This window comes from Cydia splendana, chromosome 9, assembly GCF_910591565.1.
Source record: "Cydia splendana chromosome 9, ilCydSple1.2, whole genome shotgun sequence".
NCBI classification, from domain to species: Eukaryota; Metazoa; Arthropoda; class Insecta; order Lepidoptera; family Tortricidae; genus Cydia; species Cydia splendana.
Window position 1 is genome coordinate 10,051,093 of NC_085968.1, and position 21,731 is coordinate 10,072,823.

Genomic DNA, 21,731 nt, shown 5'->3' on the forward strand with positions numbered 1-21,731 from the left:
TTTTACTTGAATTCCGAGGCACGTTTTTTCCTAAGACTTTATTCGTCTTATACGAAGTTACATATGTCTTTGGTAATACTTACTATTTTTTTCAAGTGTTTTTCGATTTAAGGAAAAACTTGTCAAGATTGTTTACCCTTTTTCTAATGCTAAAAAAACGAGGTATAAGCCTCTATCGGGACCATGGGCAATTTCATTTTAACTTGTACTTTAAAACGCGACTTAAGTCGTGTTTCAGTAACGTCTAACCGTCACATTCCTGACACAATGTACCTATGGGATTTGACATTGACCGTCAGTTTTGTGACGATTGCTAACCGGCCCTTAATGGTACGCAGTTAAGAGCGCTATTACATTTCGGCGTTGAGCGAGTTTAGGTATTTTACGCGCTGCGGCAGGCCGTGCGAGCTCAGTATGCCGATCCCTTCTACCACACTCGCACTACAATGATGGATTAAACATTCTTGATCCTTCGCGAAGCATATTGAAATCAACCATAACAACACTAACTGTACTTAACTTTTAAAGTCCTAAAACTGTTATTTGGTAAGTACGAAAATACTAAATGCAGTGCAAATGTACATAGGGGCTGTTCATAAATTACGTCATCTATTTTTGACGATTTTTGACCCCCCCCACCCCTCAAATCATCCAAAAATCAAGCTTCGGATGAATCTGTTTCCTCCTACGTCATGTTACCATCATCCGATGTCCAGACCCCCCCCCCCCACTCCTCCCATTTGAAACGACGTAATTTATGAATAGCCCCATACTCGTACTTATGAAGGTATATTACTCGAAAGAAATTATAGGTACCTACTCGCTTATTTACATGTTTCGTCATTGCATTTGGTACCTATAGGTTGTAAAGTTTGTATCAACGAGGGTTTAAAAACGAACTGGTACTGAGGATCTGATGATGATTAAGGTGGTCACGGATACCAATCAACCATGTAGTAACATGATTAGGCTCGTTTGATTCGTCTCAACAAGATCTTTGACACTGAAGATACACAGGGTCTGATGATGGAGCTGGAAGGTGGCCACGGGTACCAGTCTATCATGTAACTAAACAACTTCGTGTTTGGGCTCGTTTGATTCGTCTCAACAAGATCTTTGACACAAGACAGTACTCAGGGTCTGATGATGGAGCTGGAAGGTACCATTACCAATCAACCATGCAACTAAACCACATCGTGTTTAGGATCGTTTGATTCGTCTCAACAAGATCTTTGACACTAGGTGATACTCAGAGTCTGATGATGGAGCTGGAAGGTGGTCACCGGTACCAATCAACCATGCAACTAAACCACTTCGTGTTTAGGCTCGTTTTATTCGTTTCAACAAGATCTTTGACACAAGATAGTACTCAGGGTCTGATGTTGGAGCCGGAAGGTGGTCACCGGTACCAATCAACCATCCAACTAAACCACTTCGTGTTTAGGCACGTTTTATTCATCTCAACAAGATCTTTGACACAAGGTAGTACTCAGGGTCTGATGATGGAGCGCGAAGGTGGCGACGGGTACCTGTCTATCATCATCAGCTCCATCATCAGACCCTGAGTAGTATCTTGTGTCAAACATCTTATTGCGACGAATCAAACGAGCCCAAACACGAAGTGGTTCAGTTACATGGTAGACTAGTACCCGTGGCCACAGTCCAGCTCCATCATCAGACCCTGAGTACTAACTTGTGTCAAAGATCTTGTTGCGACGAATCGAACGAAGCCAAACACGAAGTGGTTTAGTTGCATGGTTGATTGGTACCGGTGACCACCTTCCGGATCCATCATCAGACCCTCAGTACTACCTTGTGTCAAAGATCTTGTTGCGACAAATCAAACGAGCCCAAACACGAAGTGGTTCAGTTACATGGTAGACTGGTACCCGTGGCCACAGTCCAGCTCCATCATCAGACCCTGAGTACTAACTTGTGTCAAAGATCTTGTTGCGACGAATCGAACGAAGCCAAACACGAAGTGGTTTAGTTGCATGGTTGATTGGTACCGGTCACCACCTTCCGGATCCATCATCAGACCCTCAGTACTACCTTGTGTCAAAGATCTTGTTGCGACAAATCAAACGAGCCCAAACACGAAGTGGTTCAGTTACATGGTAGACTGGTACCCGTGGCCACCTTCCAGCTCCATCATCAGATCCTGAGTACTATCTTGTGTCCAAGGTCTTGTTGAGACGAATCAAACGAGCCTAAACACGAAGTGGTTTAGTTGCATGGTTGATTGGTACCGGTGACCACCTTCCGGCTCCAACATCAGACCCTGAGTACTATCTTGTGTCAAAGATCTTATAGAAACGAATCAAACGAGCCTAAACACGAAGTGGTTTAGTTGCATGGTTGATTGGTACCGGTGACCACCTTCCGGCTCCATCATCAGACCCTGAGTATTATCTTGTGCCAAAGATCTTGTTGAGACGAATCAAACGAGCCCAAACACGAAGTGGTTTAGTTGCATGGTTGATTGGTACCGGTGACCACCTTCCGGCTCCATCATCAGACCCTGAGTACTATCTTAAATCAAAGATCTTGTTGAGACGAATAAAACGAGCCTAAACACGAAGTGGTTTAGTTGCATTGTTGATTGGTACTGGTGACCACCTTCCGGCTCCATCATCAGACCCTGAGTACTATCTTAAGTCAAAGATCTTGTTGAGCCGAATCAAACGAGCCCAAACACGAAGTGGTTTAGTTGCATGGTTGATTGGTACCGGTGACCACCTTCCGGCTCCATCATCAGACCCTGAGTACTATCTTGTGTCAAAGATCTTGTTGAGATGAATAAAACGAGCCTAAACACGAAGTGGTTTAGTTGCATGGTTGATTGGTACCGGTGACCACCTTCCGGCTCCATCATCAGACCCTGAGTACTATCTTGAGTCAAATAAATACATATAGAATGTCAGGTCGTTTCAAATATTTTTAATCCTGTCCGGTAGTTTATTAAACTGTACCATTATAAATTATAATACTATAAAAACAGTGCTAGGATCAAAGTCTCTCGTTGCGGTTTACACGCACACAGTATAGCGTTTTACACGGCGCCCGCCGCACACAATGATAAAAAACCTCGTCGTCGCCGTTGAAAATGTGCGGAGCCGACCGACACACGTCCTGCCTCTACAAGCTCTGCCGCGGCACTGAGCTGGCGCAGCGCGCGTCATCGGTAATATAGAGTAGTTTTCAAAAAATTGCCAAAAAATTATAGTAGAATTTCATAAACACTAATGTATACCAACAGTATAAGCAAACGTTGCAGATTGCTTGAGTATGAAAATGACTTCGATATTAAGTAGATTTTCGTAGGAATTGACACTTGTTTCGGAGAGATAATCGAGTTCATTTTACTTTGATTTTCTCTTTCTCAAAGGTATGTAGGAAAAATATAGTTTGATATGCCTAAAGTACAGGGTATTAGTAATACAAAATAGCCAGGTTTAGCAGAGTAAAATTCTCAACATTTCCAAATAAGAGCTCGCCATTCAGTGCTTCACGGGGTTTTTCGGAAACGACCATCAGAAAAAAAATCATTACTAATTTAATAAGTCCTTTTTCTAATATTTACAACGATATTTATAAAGATAAGAAGACGCTTTTACTGGAACAAGTACTCATTGTTTCTAATAATGAGCGCAAAGTCCTGAATTTCGTCGACTAGTATCATCAATTTTGCATTATTTCGACTTTTCTTGTAAGAGCGCTCTTAAGTGAAAATGCCCCTATGCGTCCCATCAGTCTAAGATGTATTAGCCTATAACTACATATAGAAAAGAACACCTACAGTCATTAAAATAACGAATAACCACCAATCGTCATTATGAATTATAATGACGAAAACCATTAAAATAATATAAATATTATACATTATAATTATAATAAGAACAAATAAAACAACACATATTAAAATATTAAAGGCCATAAAGTTTCCGATAAGTAACGCATAATTTAAACCGTGGAAGTTAAAAAGTGGAAGTAAAAAATAAATTTTAAAGTCAAATTATCACAACATTAGTCACACAAGGTATTTGTGATTGACAGATAGTTTCAATCCATTTGATTTTCCATTCTAACACAAACAGAATAAAGTCGATATTTACAACAGGCCACCCAATAGTATAACGATTGTAATATTTACTTTATGGGTATTAACACAAGGTAGAATATTAAATGTATAAAGAAAGACCATCCATCAACAGCAAACTAGTGGGTAAATGCGGTGTACGGCAAAATAAACTTATTATAACTAACAATCATATCAACACAATAAAGGTTGATAAAGGTATAGTACTTATATGTGACGTTCCACGGGAAAAGGTACCTTATGAGGGTTTCTAGTTTCGGAGATATTAAATGTTTTGTAAAGAGGTGAAAAAATGCTCAATTTTTTTTTATTGTGTGATCTGAAACCTTAATGCCTAACGTTTGTTTACCTGTTTTTATTTTTGTTATAAGTTAGTTATAAGCCTAGTAATGTCGTCTCAGAGTTTAGTAGAAAAGGTACCTTATGGAAAAAAGATTGAAAATTCCCAAAAAAACTAGTCAATACGGGAAAAGAAGTTTAGTAGAGAACTGTATTAGCATTCTGCAAAACTAATTTGATAATTTCAGTTCTGGTTGGGGCGCCTCGCAAATATTATAACCGTACATAGACCGACATCACAAATCCAAGTAGACTGCTATTATACCAAAGTTACTCTCGTCAAGTCTTTCTTAACTAGAATAATCTTCATTTGGTTTGGTCGCATGCAGTAAATCAGCCATTGGTTTGCTGAAAAATGCCAATACCCGACGCATTACCTTATGGAATATCTGAGGTCATTGAACCTCAATGCCGCTTATCTTCAATAGCAACCGAAATATATTATTGATAAGAAATAGACGATTTATACCATCTTAACCCCAAAATATTATTAGTTTATCCTAACTGTTCCATCATCATCATGCCTCATCATGTAACTTGACCACAAGGTACCTTTTCATTACATACAAATTATTGGTCTTTTTTAAGATTATTATGACGAAGAACTAATTAAATTGGGGGCAGTTTAATGTAAATTAATATTTTCTATTCATAAAAGATAAACTATAATATGACTGATATTTTGTAGTGATGTATTATTAGATTTATTTCCATAAGGTACCTTTTCGTAAATGTATGGAGCAAATACTGTTATTGTTATGTAAGTTTAAAGTGGCATAAGGGGTTAAATATAGTATTTAGTTGGGGTTTTAGGATTTATTTCATTTGAATGACAGAATTTCTTTCATATGTGCTCAGAAAAATTGATTGTGTGTCACATTAAAAGTAAAAATATTCAATTTTGTGATTTTATATGAAAAAGTCAGAAAATACATTTTCACCTCTAAATCGGTATTGTTTTTTGCTTAAACTGTCTGTCAGTGTCGTTTTCTAATAGATAAAATTTAAATCTTGAGAGCTCATTGCAATCAATCGTGAAAATGAAATAAAACTTTATTTTCAAGAGATTGGTTAGTATACACATAAATCAGTCAATATCAAAAGTTTCTATTTGCATTACAGAACAAGTCGCAATATTTTTTTAATCTCAGATATATAAGGCATTATTATTTGTAGTCAACTATGTAACTTACTTCAGGAACATAGTTTTTTAGGCGGCTAAACTTAAAACTTCTCTATCGTAAAGTTGCTCATTTCACAACATTATTTTCAAAAAATCATATCTCTGTAACTACGCAACCTAGAAGGTTGATCTTTTGTGTTATCGATAGCTTATTTATTGTAGATTACTGGGGTATGCATAACTCCATACCCGCCATAAGGTACCTTTGACCGTGGGACGTCACATATATAATATTAATAAGCTAAAGTACATTATCTAACATAGCTTCTGTCTCGGCATAACTAAGAGAACTTAGGAATTTAAATAGTAGTTTTTTTGCTTCTATAGTGGTGCTAGATCTAAGGTTACACTGTTTAAGAATGGAATTGTAAGTTGTGACTCTAATGCGATCTCCAAAACGTTTTCCAAAGGCGGAACGTACTTCGGGAATTGGTAGATTGAAAATGCGTTTTTTACCTAAGATATTATATGAGGGCAATGTTTTAGAGGTTTTGTGTGTGTATAAACAGATTTTGTGTAAGAATAGCTGTCGGACGGTTAAAACTTGAGCTTGGGCGTAAAGATCAGAGGTTGGAAACCGATAGGATTTTTTGAGCATCACCTTTAGTACAGAGCGTTGGGCCCTTTCGATTTCCAACATACAAGTCTTTGCTGCACTGCCCCAAACTTTAGCCTATGCTCGGCTAGATGGCGTGATGACACCGTTTCATATTTAACAATTTTAAGTATTTTAACAAATAGATATCAGTAAATGAACATGGGTCAAAATGATATAAAAATAATAAAATTATTTATCCATATATATATACATTTTTTTGATAATTTTATACGTTTTCATTTTGAGTTTTAGTCGTGTGTCGATAGATGGCAGTAAATTTACTGTGACTACAAAATTTACGATGACAGGACCCCTCTATACTATCTATTCTCTTTGGCGGTAGGGAAAGGATCAAAGGAGTCTTGTATGTACATGTGATGAAGATTGAAAAACCGCAATATAAGAGAAAAGAGAACAGTTAAAAGCACAGCACATAATTCCACCTGTACATCAGTACATCAGGCACTAATATAACATTTTGTTCAAGGGGGCTTCTTTTGAACAGCAAAAAAACCACTTTCCGTATACTCGGTCCGCGAAAAGGAAGCGAAAGCCTATGCATAGCCTTTGGATTAAAAAATTTCGATGCTGATGAGTTGATGACCTACATTATAAATAAAACTAGCGACCAGCCCCAGCTTCGCACGGGTTAACAAATTATACACTCAAGAATCACTCTATTGATAGGGGAAACCCGCATGAAAATCTGTTCAGTAGTTTTTGAGTTTAACGCGAACAACAACACACAAACAGACAGACGCGGCGGGGGACTTTGTTTTATAAGGTGTAGTGATAAATAAAATATGTTAAATGCGCGAAAGTTGAAGATTCTTCTTTTAAACTTTATACGACTAGCCGAGCTCTTAGCAGTAGATAAGGTTGCAGACTTTTAACAGTAAGGTCATGCCATTACAAAGAATTATATGGTTACGTGTTGTTATTGACCCGTATAGACTATCTATGTGGATCTTTTAAAGAATTTAAAGCATCCGGCTACGTTAAAAAAAACAGGAGCTGATAAATAACTATTGGATGCCGGCGTTCTAACATTTCCGGTTGATAAGTATTTTTCACTACACCGGCTAGTAAATGCTGGTGAGCGCTGATGAACTAGCGGTAAGAGCGTGCGACTTTCAATCTGGAGGTCGCGGGTACAACCCGGCCCGTACCAATTAGGGCTCCCGATATCCGTGCTACACGCCAACCCGTGCATCCGTGTTCTTAGCCCCGGCGGTGCTAAGCCTCCGAATTACACGAACCCGTCAAAATCCGTGCCCGTGTACTGCGTTCGGATCCGGATTTGCGTTCGGCTCCGGATCTAGTTGTTGTTGTTCTGTTTTTTTTTTGTTTTGCTTGTTATTGGTAAAGTATTATTGTTCGTTATAAACTTTTCATTCTTCGCTCTTATAAAGAACGCGTCCGATCGTCACTATACGTCGAGAACGGGCCGGACCCTTGTATTTGTGGATCCGGACACACGGGTAACACGGGTACATGGATCTTAATTACACGGATCCTAATTACCTGTCCCGAACGGGCCACAAATCCGGTTTCGTGTAGCACGAGAACGGGGCCCCGGCAACGGGTACCCGAAACCCGGACCCGACCGCGAGCCCTAACAGTACCAATGAGTTTTTCGGAACTTATGTACGAAATATCATTTGAAATTTACTTTACCAGTCGCTTTTCGGTGAAGCAAAACATAGTGAGGAAACCGGACTAATCCCAATAAAGCCTAGTTTACCCTCTGGGATGGAAGGTCAGATGGCAGTCGCTTTCGTAAAAACTAATGCGTACGCTAATTGGGATTGGAATTCAAGAAAGGAAGTCAAGCGGACCCCAGACTTCCATGAGCCGTGGCAAATGCCGGGACAAGGCGAGAAAGATGATGATGACCAGCTAGTAAATGCTCTCATTAGAGGTATTCTTCAAGAACTGTTTGTTAATCTTCCACAAGCTATTTGATGCTAATTTAGATTTGTTTACTCATGTTGGATGGTGGAGTCTGTAAGTGATGACTTTGAATAAGAATAATAAAATTCATTCGGATAATGTTTTAAAGTTACTTAGTATTTTCTACGCATTGGTGTGATGAAAAAAAAATCGGGCAAGTGCGAGTCGGACTCGCGCACGAAGGGTTCCGTACCATATAAAAAAAAAAAAAACAAAAAAAAAGCAAAAAAAAAACGGTCACCCATCCAAGTACTGACCACTCCCGACGTTGCTTAACTTTGGTCAAAAATCACACGTTTGTTGTATGGGAGCCCCATTTAAATCTTTATTTTATTCTGTTTTTAGTATTTGTTGTTATAGCGGCAACAGAAATACATCATCTGTGAAAACTTCAACTGTCTAGCTATCACGGTTCGTGAGATACAGCCTGGTGACAGACGGACGGACGGACGGACGGACGGACGGACGGACGGACGGACGGACGGATGGACGGACGGACGGACGGACGGACGGACAGCGAAGTCTTAGTAATAGGGTCCCGTTTTACCCTTTGGGTACGGAACCCTAAAAACGCATTTCTCTCGGTAGCAAAGTTTAACCGTCGAGCCTTAAAACCCTCGCAACGCTCAAGATTCCACTATTCAAACCACTCGCTACGCTTGTGGTTCAATTTTCGAATTCTTCCGCTTGCTCGGTTATCAATATTAAACAACAGCATTTCCCCCTTGTAAAACAAATACCTAGCTATTAACCGTTTTCATCAGCTTTACCTAGAGCTAATAAGCGTGTTATTTATATTGGATATATATTAGGAACTTAATTCACTGAATCACGACCTAAAAGCGTGATATCTACCTCTACTCTTTGGAATTAACTAACAGTAAACACTAGTTATAAATAGATTCTACAGCCGAGTTTAACAATCTAGTTCATTGTTACGACGCGGTAAGAACAAATAGGTACATCAGTTAATAGATAATTAGTGTAAAAACCAAATTATTATTATTATTTGTATATCTTTCCAAAACCCGCGGACCATGAGGTCTCGGCCGGACCTTTGGGAAGCGTGTGTGATGCCGTCATAGATGGTAGGATCCTATAGATGTGCTATACGCGTGCGTCCATGAGGGTCAAAGCATACGCATCGCGACACTATGATTGGTCGAGTTTATTTGTTGCCCACCATAAACCGTATTAAATTTACGGTGGGGAATAAAAAAAAAGTGAGTCTGTGACAAGAACAAACAATAATAGCGCTTTCTCTGCTACTCCTACTGAAAGATTCTTCTTCTTTGTCGTGGGACGCGACGAATGTGGACACTTTACACCAGTGCTCTCCAAGCCGCTCTGTCTTGGGCCTACTGAAAGATACATAAGACTATCCCATTCTGTCATTTCGCCCACCCCTCATGCCTGATCCTTATACTAGATTAATTAAGACAAATGAATCTAAAAGCAAAGGATACACGTTGCGGGTATCAAATCCCGAGCGCATAAAATTATAATAACGGAGATGGTCCCCGCCAGGTTCAATTACTATTGCAGTACAGCAATACGGCTCTGATGGGAACTAAGGCCACAGGCTATTGATTTGTATGATGGATGGACTGGATAATAGGCTAAGACAGGAGACTACCGAACACCTGCCAATCATTCTCAGAATTGTGAAAGGCAGGAGGTGACACTCCAACTCCTTCAGTGAGCCCCATAATGGCCACACGCAGTGCGACAATAGGGCAACACTTCAGAGCGGCTAGGAGGTTGTCAAAAGGTGAGTCTGCAGTAGACAGATCCTGGTAACCCATTCAAATAAGATAGCCAAGCTGACCAGAAATCAAGCGACCAATGAAAGGAGATATTAAGCAAGACGGAGAGATATAACAATATGTATGTTAGAATGTACTTACTGTAATCATCAATGCAAGAGGGCCTCCATAGATAAGGAGGCAGAAGGCTCCTATCATCAGCCAAGTGAAGATGCCACGGATCACCCAATTCCGCCATCTACATTAAAGGGGTGATTAATTTTGAGTATCAATCACAATGTTGATATGAGGGCTGCTCACCTTTTTCATTTAGTTTTCTGTGAAATTATTTCTATAGCCTAGCCAGTGTTAATTCATTTAGTTAATGTTGTTGTTTTAAAAATCTGGTTTAACAGCTAGATACTTATTATTATTTCTGATTTTGTCTGAGCTTTAATTTCAAATTAATAAAAAATACAGATACTTTATATTTGTAACTCTACAAAACTATTATAGGATTAAATAACCTTGTAACTTATTATACCACTGGCCCTGGTTCAGCCTCAGAGAACATCAATTAAGTTATAGCTACTATGTTTCAACCGTTTTAAACATTTTAACAACATTGTACACCCAGCTGCAAAAGTGCATAGCCACTTAATGAATGAATTCCATTCATAACGTGTCCATACAATTATGCTGCTTTCTGTACATTGAAAAATTGAACTGCTATAAACTAATCATAATTGTTTGAGTGTTTTGAATTACGATGTTAAAAATAATTATCATGAATGACTACTTGAATATCATACCTACCTACTCTATTGCTTTCCAAAACATGGATTGAAATTAAGTGAGTAGGTATATTGCTACAGGTATAGAAACTTATTTAAAATTTTAATTAGGTACTGAAATGCTTTTGTACTAGAAATGGTTCCAATTTTACTGGTGATTAATGTACATATGACGACATTTTGCCTGTATTATAAGTTAAACATATTTTGATCAGAGTAGAAGTATAATTTAAAGAGTAAAACCATTAGTTACCTCGAAGACAGGCCCGAAAGAGCAGAGTCCAGAATTTCAGGGGTCTTATCGGTTCCTTGGGGCAGGTTCTTCGCCAAATCGTCTACATACTTCTCTTCCAACACTTTTTCTTCCTCCGAATCGACCTAATAAATATCAGTAATATAAGTAACGCTGTAACTAAAACTGGTTTCCTATTTGGAAAGAAACAAGATTTCATAGTTACATGGTCAGATTCTCCAGCGGTATCCGCTTTATCGTTTCTATCACCTTCGCCTCCTCGGTGCCTTAATTCACTCATTTCGAAGTTTAAACACACTTCGGATTAAAAATTCTCAAAGAATGCGAATTATTTTAATCCATTTACGATTAGAAAACAGACGATGTTTTCCGCCGACTTGTCAAACGAAAAATCAATACTATTAAATTTTTTTTGTATGTGTTACCAGTGCGGGAACATACTTATTTTTGGTAGAAAAAGGCAAATTAATGTCAAAAAGTTTGAAGGACCACCTATGGCCTATTTTATAAAGCTACAAGTTACAATTTACAAGCGGAAGTCTCGTTCTAACACATAGGCCACTGGGACCTACTTTGATATTTTTAAACTTTGTGCAATGGTGGATCGTCATAGTAGGACTTTAACAGCGAACATCAAAAATCTAATTTGATATATCAAAGTCTAATTGAAGTGATAGAGATTCGAATATTGGAGTTCACTGTAATGTAAATCTCCGGATCTTGATCTGATACTACAAGGTGTTAAATGAAAATAGTGGTGAACCGTTTAAGGGCATATTCGGTATCGCGTTCTGATTAGGAAAAAGTAGAAGAAAACTTTTTTTGACCCGAAATATTTTAGGCCTTTGTACGAGGGTTGCACTGAAAATGTCGGGAATAGAGAAAACTGTCGCATCTAGACGGTCAATCTTTATTTTAATACATACTTAAACTCAAACTGACCACGCATATAAATTTTCTTTTGAAAGTAATCATTCTGTAATGCACACGGCTCATAATCCCAAAGTCCTTTTTGTATGGCGATTTTGGGGCCTTAGTGGTTTTGTATGAAATTCGTGGAGTAGCCAACGGAATTGAAGTTTTTTTACATATATATATATATATAAAAGATTTTTTTACTGTTGTCATATGAATATTTAGGAATGTCGAAATCTGCCGATATGCAACTTTTTTGGCAGTCTTTTTAATTAACAGCACAAATGCGATTTTAATTTTTGACGTCGCTTTGGAATGACATGCTTCTTTAAGATCACCCATGGGATAAAATGAAAGTGACTTTCATATTTAATTTTAACTGCAAACGAGCGTACGATGAACTCTAGTTCATAAAAAAATAACAGAAGCCCATTGTAACTTTTATTTGTTCGCTGAGGGCATATTGAAAACCGTTTAAAAATATGATCCGAAAAATCACTTGGCCAAAAATTCAAATAATGTTCGACATACAATTTTCAAATTGCGAGTAATTCTTAAATACAAATGACAACCAAATGGAATATACCTTAAAAGTTTTATAAAGAGTTACATTTTTATAAATTATATGCCTGTTTCTATTATGTTATTTCTAAGTGTCCCATTCCCGAATATTTCAGTGCGACCCTCGTATGGAGGGCTGGCCGATTTGAACGACCTGCCCCACAGAAATAAAAATGTCTTTTCGCGTCAAAAAAATTTTTCTTTTACTTTTCCTAACTAGAAGACGATACCGAATATGCCCTTAAACGGAGCACCACTAATTTAGTATTACAAAGACAATCATTGCTAAGTAGACATGTTTTAATACCTATAGCCGGTCAAACCACTCAAACAACTTTGTCAGTAGAAAAAGGCGCGTAAAATTAAAATGTTCTATGGGACGATTACCTTTTGCGCCCACATTTTTTTTTAATTTGCCGCTTTTTTCTACTGACTCTATGTATATTGTTGTGTTTCAGTATATTGTCTTGCCAATCAATTTTTCAGTAGGTATGGGATAAATAGTAAATAGGTACCTATCTAGCTCTAAATAATACATGATGATATTGATGATGTCACGCCAATTTTAGTATGAAATTGATTGTATTTCTGTCAGCTGATTAAAATTGTGTATAATATTAAAATTATTACTTCTCACCGTTTAGCACTCTATTTTGAGACTTTACAGCTGAAATTTCAATACATTGGAGGTTATATTTACGTATATTATTTATTATCTCAAGCAGAAAGGTGTTTTTAAAAATCATTGAAAAGAAACTGAAGTAATGCTGGTATCACGGTGTCAGTGGCGAGCCTACTGGTTCACATTTGTTGTCGAGAATTATAACGAGATGTTTTGTTTGAGTACCTACTAAAGCTTAAGTCGGAATAGTCGGATAATATGATAATATCGTCTCCCAGGTGGCAAGTGTGCATGCAATAATCATATTATACGCTAGCATCTAGCATGAACCTGGTGACAGTTCTGATGATGCTTTCACAAACTATTATTGGAGCTGCAACGAATAATCGGTGAAATTTTTCTTTTGGCCTTTTATCTTTTAATGAAATAGTAGAAAGTGGCAGCGCAAATGGTAGAACTTGGTAGTAGAAACAGGCAACACAATTTTACATATTTAAAAAAATACGAAAGTCAAAGTAAACATGGCGAGTGACCCAGATGATTTTGATCAAAATATTGAAAACGTAAGTGATTTTAAGTTATTTAACACGAATGTCTGATTTATTTTTTAATTAATATCTTTTTACCAGAAAACATATGTTTGATTTCAGTTAAAAGCAACAGTAAAACAGTCATTTGCTCGCATTTACGCTTCTCTAAAGGCGAGGGAACTCAAGACGCTGAGGCAGCTCGACGCTATACGTAAACAATGCCAAAACGACAATGATCTGAAGCGAAACTGTGTTCAAAATATCCATATATCTTATGATAATGAGTCCACATTACTAGAAAATGTAAGTGATTACGGTTTAATCGATTTAGAAAAGCTTAATTTTGATAATAGTATATTTACTCTGGAAGAGTACGTAAGTCCGAATGATGACCACATGTACTCCTATAAGACTATCGAGGAATTAAGTAAAGAAAAGGATGAAAATTTGGCTATAGAAGAGGCAGCTCTAAGGCAGTTGACTAGAACGGAGAATTGTGTGTGTTACGTGAACATAAGAACTGAAGAAGTTTCCAAACAGTTTAGAGAAGTAATAATTGACCCTGTACCGGTTAAGCCAGCGCAAGAGCCTGAATGTGTAGAAAATAAAGAAGCAATCAGTGAGAACGTTACAGAAGATGAAAAGAGTGACAGTTCTGATCCCGAGGTAGTTAAGATAGATCCTACCGATGATTGGTTGAATTCCATAAAAAGTCAAACCGAGACCGAGCCTTCGCAAGTAAGTGACGTAATGGAGCACAGTACAATAACTTGCTCTTAGATAATAAATACCTAGGGTAATATTAAGTGAATTTACTTAAATCTTGTTACTTATAGATTTTAATAAAGTTTTATATTTTTACGCATCAAACAGCTAATTTTGGAATTTTATTCAAACTGCATGCATAGATTCATTTAAGAATATGAAATCCAATGGTACCTACCATCAATCAATGTTATGGGTATTTGACTTCTAAATTTCTTTGGACACTTTCTTTATAGTCTTTCAAAATTTTGATGATTTTTCAGGTTGTTTAGTAAGAGGTCTCAGACTCTGAACTACAATAAACATCATCAAAACGTTGAGACTCATTCCCATACAGGTCTTCAAAGAAAATTAAGTGGACAAAAAGATGGTGGTGTGTGTAAAGGCAATAATCTGGTGTTTAGTTACCCTTGATATCCAAGGAATTGCAATTTACCATTGTTTGTTTCAAGCCAATGTAAAGGATAAATGGAATCACCACCACTTTTAATTTATACAATATTTTTGTGACATGTGTCATGGAATATCAATATTATAATGAAATTGATGATGACAAGTCTGTCAGATTCTTGCATTGTCAAAAAATATTTGGTGTTGCTTTTTCTGCCATCTTCATTGTGCATAGATAGAGTTGGTTGAGTCAAACCAACCAAGTCAAGTTTAGTTTCCGAATTGAGCCACAAGATGGCAGACGCTACAACAGGCTAGAGAGTGTGCGTGAACTGTAGGGGGCAGGATCCTATAGGATCATTCCTAATGTGCCTATAGGACTTTTTGACTTTCACTTAATGATTTCGGGCAGGACTCCAATAAGATATTTTTGTGAGATCTGTTCCCCATATTTTTTCATGTACTGAATTTAATAAAAATATCCTGAAAAGCCTCAGTCACGAAAATAAAACAAAACATTAAAAGCATCAACTTTTATTGTTAATACATTTTTACAAATGGCGTTATGGAACACTTATTCTAGGATCTATGCATTGACTTCCGATTACATTCCCTAATTAATAAATATTACCCTTTATGTTTCTACTTGTACCATATGGTTCACAAAATCAAAGGTTTTTTTATTGCATTTTATTCTTGAAATGGTTCAGAACTTCATAATCATAAATGACTTCACAACAAATATTTGAAGTTAACAGCAGATGCCATGAACTCTCAGCATTGAAGGAATTCATTTTGAATAGCAATTTGGAAGTTTTAGTTCCTTTGTATTACCAATGTGTTATTAACTGTAGAAGAGTTGTAGTCTAAAAAAAATCGTATCCCAAGTTTTACAGCTGAAGTAGTTGGCGCTGCCGCAACTTGGTTTGAGGTACTGGATTATCATAATTACGTCAACTTTTCTGCCGGCCTCAAATTAAGAGACCGCTTAGTCTACTACTCTGGAAGACTGCGGCCTTTTAGTTTGAGGACGGCGACAACCAGAGCTACCGCATGATGCACGGAGCCGAGCAGCGCCATCTTTATCGGCTGTCAAATTCGAAGCCCAAATATAGTCTGCCAAGCCAATTCCGTCAGTAGAAAAGAGCGGTAAATTAATAAAATGTAGGCGCGAAGGGTTATCGTCCCATAGAAAATTTGAATTTCGCGCCTTTTTCTGCTGACAATGTTGTTTGACAGGTTAAATTTAGACAAGGACTTGAACCCATTTACATTATCTATGCATATTTAATATCTTTGGCATAAAAAAACCTTGAATTTGTGAATCAGTGGCACATGCAGATCTAATGTTACAGATACCAATTTTCAACACCAATCTTTTGCCAGCTCAACTACATCATGCATTCTACTATGATTTTATTTATGGCACTTAAACATGACATTTGTTTAATTAAACTCTTATAAATTCCCAATGGTGGATGGACTCTGGTTCACTGAATGGTGACAGGTATTCTAGTTTGTACTCGACTTTCACACTGGATAGTGATGGCACAATTACAAGTGCTGTTGCAGGGAATCATAGGCTAAATATAGGATAGGTGTGATAAATATTAGGTGCAAGACGTTGGAGAATGGAACTTAGTGTGGAGGAAATTCAATCTTAATACTACATTTAATAGGCACTAGCTTTCTGTGGAATATTGTTGATTTAGGCCACCTTTACTCACATGGTGATATTTTATTGTCCCATTACTTTAAAGTGAGCTACAAACTAAGAATTTACTGATTATGTTTTAAGATAATACACGTATGAATATTGTTACGTTAATATCTACGTTTTCTAGACGCGTTAGTAGTTTCAAAACCATTTTTAGTAGGATACAGTAAAAGATAGTTCAAAAATGTCGAGGAGTACAAATTCTTAAAATGAGTACAGGTCTTGAACTAAATATTACGTGTAGTGCGTATCTAAAGCTTGTTATAAAGTAGTTATGAATAAGTTACACGACTAACTTATTTTTATAATGTTAAGACTACTATTTTACATTTTTAACAAAATGAACAAGTGTTATATCTACTATACAAGACCGAAGTCGGTGCACACGGCGGCGACGTCGCGGTTGTTCTGCTTCTCAGTCGTGGCCGCCATGTTGAGCTCCACCAGTGTGTCCACACTGTTTATACTGACCCCCTTTAATATCTTCTGTGCCGCTAAACTAGTGAAATTAAAGCTCAAGTCACTTAAGCTAGGGAAGTTGTAGAAATCCTGCTTCTCTTTCTTACTTTCCTGGCTCAGGCTGTACCTCTTCTGTTTATTCTCCAAACTATTTATCTTCTCCGTCGACGTGTTGATATCTTTAATCGTGTCTTGATTCTTTAAAGCCAAGTTAGGCTCGGATCCTAACACGGTCGGTTTCTCAACGCCTTTTGACAAAAGATTAGCGATGGAGTCCGAGCTCATCCTGTTATTTACATTCGGAAGTCCGTTAAGCATTTGTAACGCTGCAGCTTTCTTTAGTAAATCGACGCTCTTCAACTCACTGTTTGAATTTATATTTGTCTGCAGTCCGCCATTAGCCGATGTCAGAGAGTTTTTTTGATACCTAAGGCTTCCCAGAGATCCAATAATATTATCGTAGCTCTTAGTTGGAGTTGAAGGGTTACTGTTTGTGGTGTTGTCCAGATTATTTATGTTATTATGTATAGCTGGAGATGCAGGGTTTGAAGCGACCTCATTCGAATTGTTCAGTTGATTTTTGTATATGAAACTGTTATTATTTGTAGCTCCAATTTGCAAGGACAACTTGCGGTTATTATTCATACCAGTGTCGTTTATTGAATTTTTATTGAACTTATTTTCTTGGACTTTAATTGGTTCTGTATCTTGATAGAGCTGATTATTTTTCTCAACACAAGTTTCGAATGAGGTTTCAGTTGGGTTTTTTGCCGTCTGGTTCCCGACACCGTTTTGCGACACGGATACAACTTGTCTATCATCATTGATGATGTAAATATTGCTGCCATTGCTTGTTTCAGTAACTTTTCCGTTTTCGAACGTGATTACGGATCTTACCGGTGAATTTTGTACGTAAACCTTGGTGTTAGTTCCACCGTTTTGAGATATCGTATTCGTGGTAACTTTAAGCGTAATGGAGTTGTTGGCGTTAGCGGATGGCATCATAGTGGGAGAGGGGCTCTCTGCCTTCGGCCCTATAGCTTTGTTGTGCAGCGGTGTAGCCGTTTTCTTGGGGGTACTTGGGCAGTTTTTTGGAGAAGTTCTCGGGGAAATTTTGCCGTTTTTTGTCTCGCCGCCAACCATCGGTGGTTTGTTTCTGTATTTATGCAGGCTCTTGGGAGAGCTCTGCAAACTCTGAACCTTGACAAGCGACTGCGCTCTGCTCAGGCCCGGCGCGTTGCTATGACTAGGGGACGGTTTCAGCGTGCGGTCTGATATGTGGGATTCTAAGCTGGAGTGACCGCTGCTGCCACTTGTGTGATAGTTTCTTTTCATGGGTGAGTTCTGTTCTGATCCGTTCCTGGAGTCTTTTCTTGGGGTTCGATGTGTGGTTGTGCTTTCCAGGCTAGAGGGGCCGCTAGTGGACATAATGTGGTCTGAATGCGCGTAGTCGACTCTTCTCAAGCTACCGCTTGGACTATCTCTGAGCTTAGGGTCACTGTTTCTTTGCGGGGAGCCGAAGTGGTCGAGCATAGTTTTGTTGGTAGAGCTTCTGCTGAGAGTGGAGCGGGGCAGGCTGCCGGAGCTAGGGCTGGAGTGGCGCACCGGGGAGTGGTCGTAGTGGACGGAGCCGGCGAGCCCGGACTCGGTGGAGAGGTGCCGCTTGTGTCGTCGCGGGAGCGTGGACGACCGATTGCTAATCTCTGATCCGTCGTAATATGATGACACGTATGATGTTTGACTCTGCAGTGACTCCTGGAAATAGAAAACAACAAGCATTACTTCAAAAATCTCCTACATCAGGCCCAAGTTCTTCACTATTCCAACTTGTAGGTTCTATTCGTTTCATCATCATCAACATCATTCAGCCTATATACGTCCCACTGCTGGGCACAGGCCTCCTCTCACTCGCAAGAGGGCTTGGGCTATAGTCCCCACGCTGGCCCAATGCGGATTGGGGACTTCACATACACCTTTGAATTTCTTCGCGGATGTATGCAGGTTTCCTCAAGATGTTTTCCTTCACCGAAAAGCAAGTGGTAAATATCAAATGATATTTCGTACATAAGTTCCGAAAAACTCATTGGTACGAGCCATCCGGATTTGAACCCGCGACCTCCGGATTGAAAGTCGGACGTCATATCCACTCGGCCACCACCGCTTCTTTTATTCGTTTGCTAAAAGCCAAAACGGCCAAAAGGTACTGTATACATATAGGTTATACATTAACATTGATGTGTTGTGCGAATTAATATGTTCGAGAAATTAACTGCGTTGTTGTCAGAAACAGGTCCAAATTCCGAATGGCCATGTTTACAAAACAGGGTCCAGATTTAAGGTAGTGTTAAACATCTGTCGTACCTTGGAGTTGGTCTGTGTAGCAACGCAATGCAGGTGCACCGCCTTGGAGTTGAACCACTCGGTGGGGGGAAACTGCGCAGAGAAGGTGCTCATCGCCCGCGCCTGCTTGCTGCGGCCGCTTCGTCTGAATAAGCGGGACAGCAGGGACGCTTTTTCTGAAACAACCGCGTAGTATACTAGTGGAATGAAATCAAATTCATGAACCTTCATTTAGAAGTTAGAACCAAATTTATACTAGTGGCTCTGTGAGCTGTAGACCTCGCGAGCAGAGCTTGAAATAACATGGTGCTAAGAGCTTTAAATACACCGTGTTTTTTTTTATTTCCGTTAATTTCAAGGGTGCATTCCTGAGCTTAAATCAAGTAACTTTCTCAAAGACACCGATGTTCTAATTAAGTCCATTTCGGAGATAATCCATAATTTATTTTTTTACTATAAGGCCTCTACAAGCGTGTACACTTGCCTTAGGGCCGGCTTACATATTGATTAGTGTTTAGAATGAGTTCATACATTTGCTACTAAACTTAAGTACAATCTCGGTCGATTGATGTAAGAAATGACATTGATATGTCACAGATTTCAATTGTTTGGTTGAGTTAAATGTAATGCCCGTGTTACAACAACGCTATATGCTACATTTAATTACTTTTTAAACAAAAAAAAAACAAAAAAGAAAACAAAAAAAAAATTTTTTTTTGAAAATTAACTATGCCATTTAGTTCTTATAAACGTACTTAACTATACCCCGAAGTTAACGGAATTCAATAAAAACACGGTGTATAGTAAATTAAAGAAAAACAATACGAAATTTATGTGTAAAAAAAATACAAAAAGTTATAATATCCCAGCATACAATTACTGGGGATCGAACCCAGACCCTCTGTGCAAACAGAAAAAGCGAACGTTTACAAACTGAGCCAAATAGTTCTTAGATGGGTTGACGAAATTTAGCTACTCCTTCTCAAATTAAAATTAGTTAAAATTAAATATCTAAATACCGCCTAAACCAGCGATAATTTTTTTCTGCATTTTTTGCTATTAACTCTGTAAACATGTTTCAAAAAGAAAAAAGTCTTATGATATCGATACGACTATTTGTTTAGGCGCCAGGTATCACGACTCCGCCATTTTTAAAAATTTCCAAAAACCGGATTGACAAAAAAATTTTATTTAGTCATAAAATTCGGTCACAAAATTTCACGAGAATCGGTTAAGAATTGCGACCTGTAGAGGAGAACATCCGGACATACGAAAGCAAAATGCCCGAGTCAAAACGTAGACCTTCGCTTCGCTTCGGTCAATTAGGTTAAAATCATGTGGGTAGAAATACTGAGGTCGTTGACGGCAACTAGCTATTATCCACCTGTTTTCACACCACTTTGCTTTAAAAAAAACTTTAAAAAAGTAAAATTGGTGACTATGAAAAGCAACGTCCGCAGGTCCCCACTCCTGCTTACAGCTTTCTTTTACGATTTCTCTGAAGGAATAGTACCTTACAATGCCACAAGGTCTTTTTTATAACACGATAGTGGCAAAGCCTGTGCGTTACGGCTAATGGTAAGCGAACACCGTATTCTAACCGATTAGTCTACAGTAGGTACTCGTAACAACTATAGGTAAACAAAACGACATTACACGGGACACCCGCAAATCTTACTAGGCGACGCTGATTCAACGCTGGGCGGGTAGTCGGTGGAAGAGGAGCTGTCGGTCGTGTTGTTGTGCTTGTGGTGCAGACTGCGGGTGGAGGCGCAGCGCTGCAGGTACTTGCTGGACGAGCCAAAGATGCGGAGCGAGTGGCGCCGGTCGAGCGAGCGCGGCGCCGGGAACGACGCGCTGCGCCGCTTGTTTGGACGCCCGTAGAGGATCTTGTCGTTGGGGTTACCTGCAAAACAAAAGTTTAAAGTTTTCCAATTGTAGTTTAATTACCTATTAGATAAAACACTTCGGCGACAGCCCCTTATATCAGATAAATTATCGGCCGAGTCAGTATAAATATCTTCATCTTTTAGGGGAGGGTAAATAAACATTAAGAACAATATCATGAAATTGAATAAAGCGGTTACTCCTCCACCTCTTTGTCTATGCTAACTAACTAGTGTTGAACTTGGAAGAAGTTGATTTTTAATACTTTCCTAACATGTCGCGCTAAGAAATAAATAAAGTTGGAAAATCAAGCTACGAGTGTCTGCTCAAAAATAAGATAAACCTAAAATTTTCCCCTCGCTGTTTAGGCACAGACTCTGAGAAAGTTATTTAGCTAACAGCAGCGTTACATAAAATCACTAAGTATAGGAATAAACAACAACCGATGTTACTATAAACAGCATATTTTATATGACACCCAACACTTAGTAGATGGTAGTGCCATTCATTAGCCAACTTAATGCACCTAGTGTCACAAGAATATGTTTACTGTTGGCGAAAAGTGAGAAATTGATAATACA

At 38.4% G+C, this 21,731-nt stretch overlaps 4 protein-coding genes across 4 annotated transcripts in view; 1 reads left to right on the plus strand and 3 right to left on the minus strand.

Moving 5' to 3' along the window:
* The window catches only part of LOC134793563 (phosphatidate cytidylyltransferase, photoreceptor-specific), a 53,502-nt gene extending 42,139 nt beyond the window's left edge, over positions 1-11,363 (minus strand). The window contains exons 1-3 of the mRNA XM_063765174.1: positions 11,170-11,363; positions 10,965-11,089; positions 10,080-10,176 (exon numbers count right to left, since the gene is read on the minus strand). Coding sequence (XP_063621244.1) covers positions 10,080-10,176; positions 10,965-11,089; positions 11,170-11,244 — 297 coding nt within the window. The 5' untranslated portion in view covers positions 11,245-11,363. The remainder of the gene's footprint in view (positions 1-10,079; positions 10,177-10,964; positions 11,090-11,169) is intronic.
* The window catches only part of LOC134793521 (pre-rRNA-processing protein TSR1 homolog), a 561,986-nt gene that overhangs the window by 230,838 nt on the left and 309,417 nt on the right, over positions 1-21,731 (minus strand). The gene's annotated exons all lie outside the window — the stretch shown is intronic.
* Positions 13,560-14,467, plus strand: LOC134793997 (uncharacterized). The gene is made up of 2 exons (XM_063765703.1): positions 13,560-13,625; positions 13,713-14,467. Exons 1-2 carry the CDS (start codon positions 13,584-13,586, stop codon positions 14,370-14,372), a joined length of 702 nt encoding a protein of 233 aa, XP_063621773.1. The 5' UTR covers positions 13,560-13,583; the 3' UTR covers positions 14,373-14,467.
* LOC134793519 (probable serine/threonine-protein kinase DDB_G0267686) overlaps positions 15,266-21,731 on the minus strand; it is a 185,727-nt gene continuing 179,261 nt past the window's right edge. Inside the window, exons 7-9 of the mRNA XM_063765105.1 lie at positions 20,942-21,169; positions 19,285-19,439; positions 15,266-18,678 (exon numbers count right to left, since the gene is read on the minus strand). Of these exons, the coding sequence (XP_063621175.1) occupies positions 16,825-18,678; positions 19,285-19,439; positions 20,942-21,169 (2,237 nt within the window). The 3' untranslated portion in view covers positions 15,266-16,824. The remainder of the gene's footprint in view (positions 18,679-19,284; positions 19,440-20,941; positions 21,170-21,731) is intronic.

What these genes read in the sequence shown, in the direction of transcription:
- LOC134793997 (XM_063765703.1), top strand. Translation starts at nt 13,584, where the DNA reads ATGGCGAGTGACCCAGATGATTTTGATCAAAATATTGAAAAC. An exon ending in TTGATCAAAATATTGAAAAC is followed by an intron (nt 13,626 to 13,712) that starts GTAAGTGATTTT and finishes GTTTGATTTCAG; the next exon opens with TTAAAAGCAACAGTAAAACA.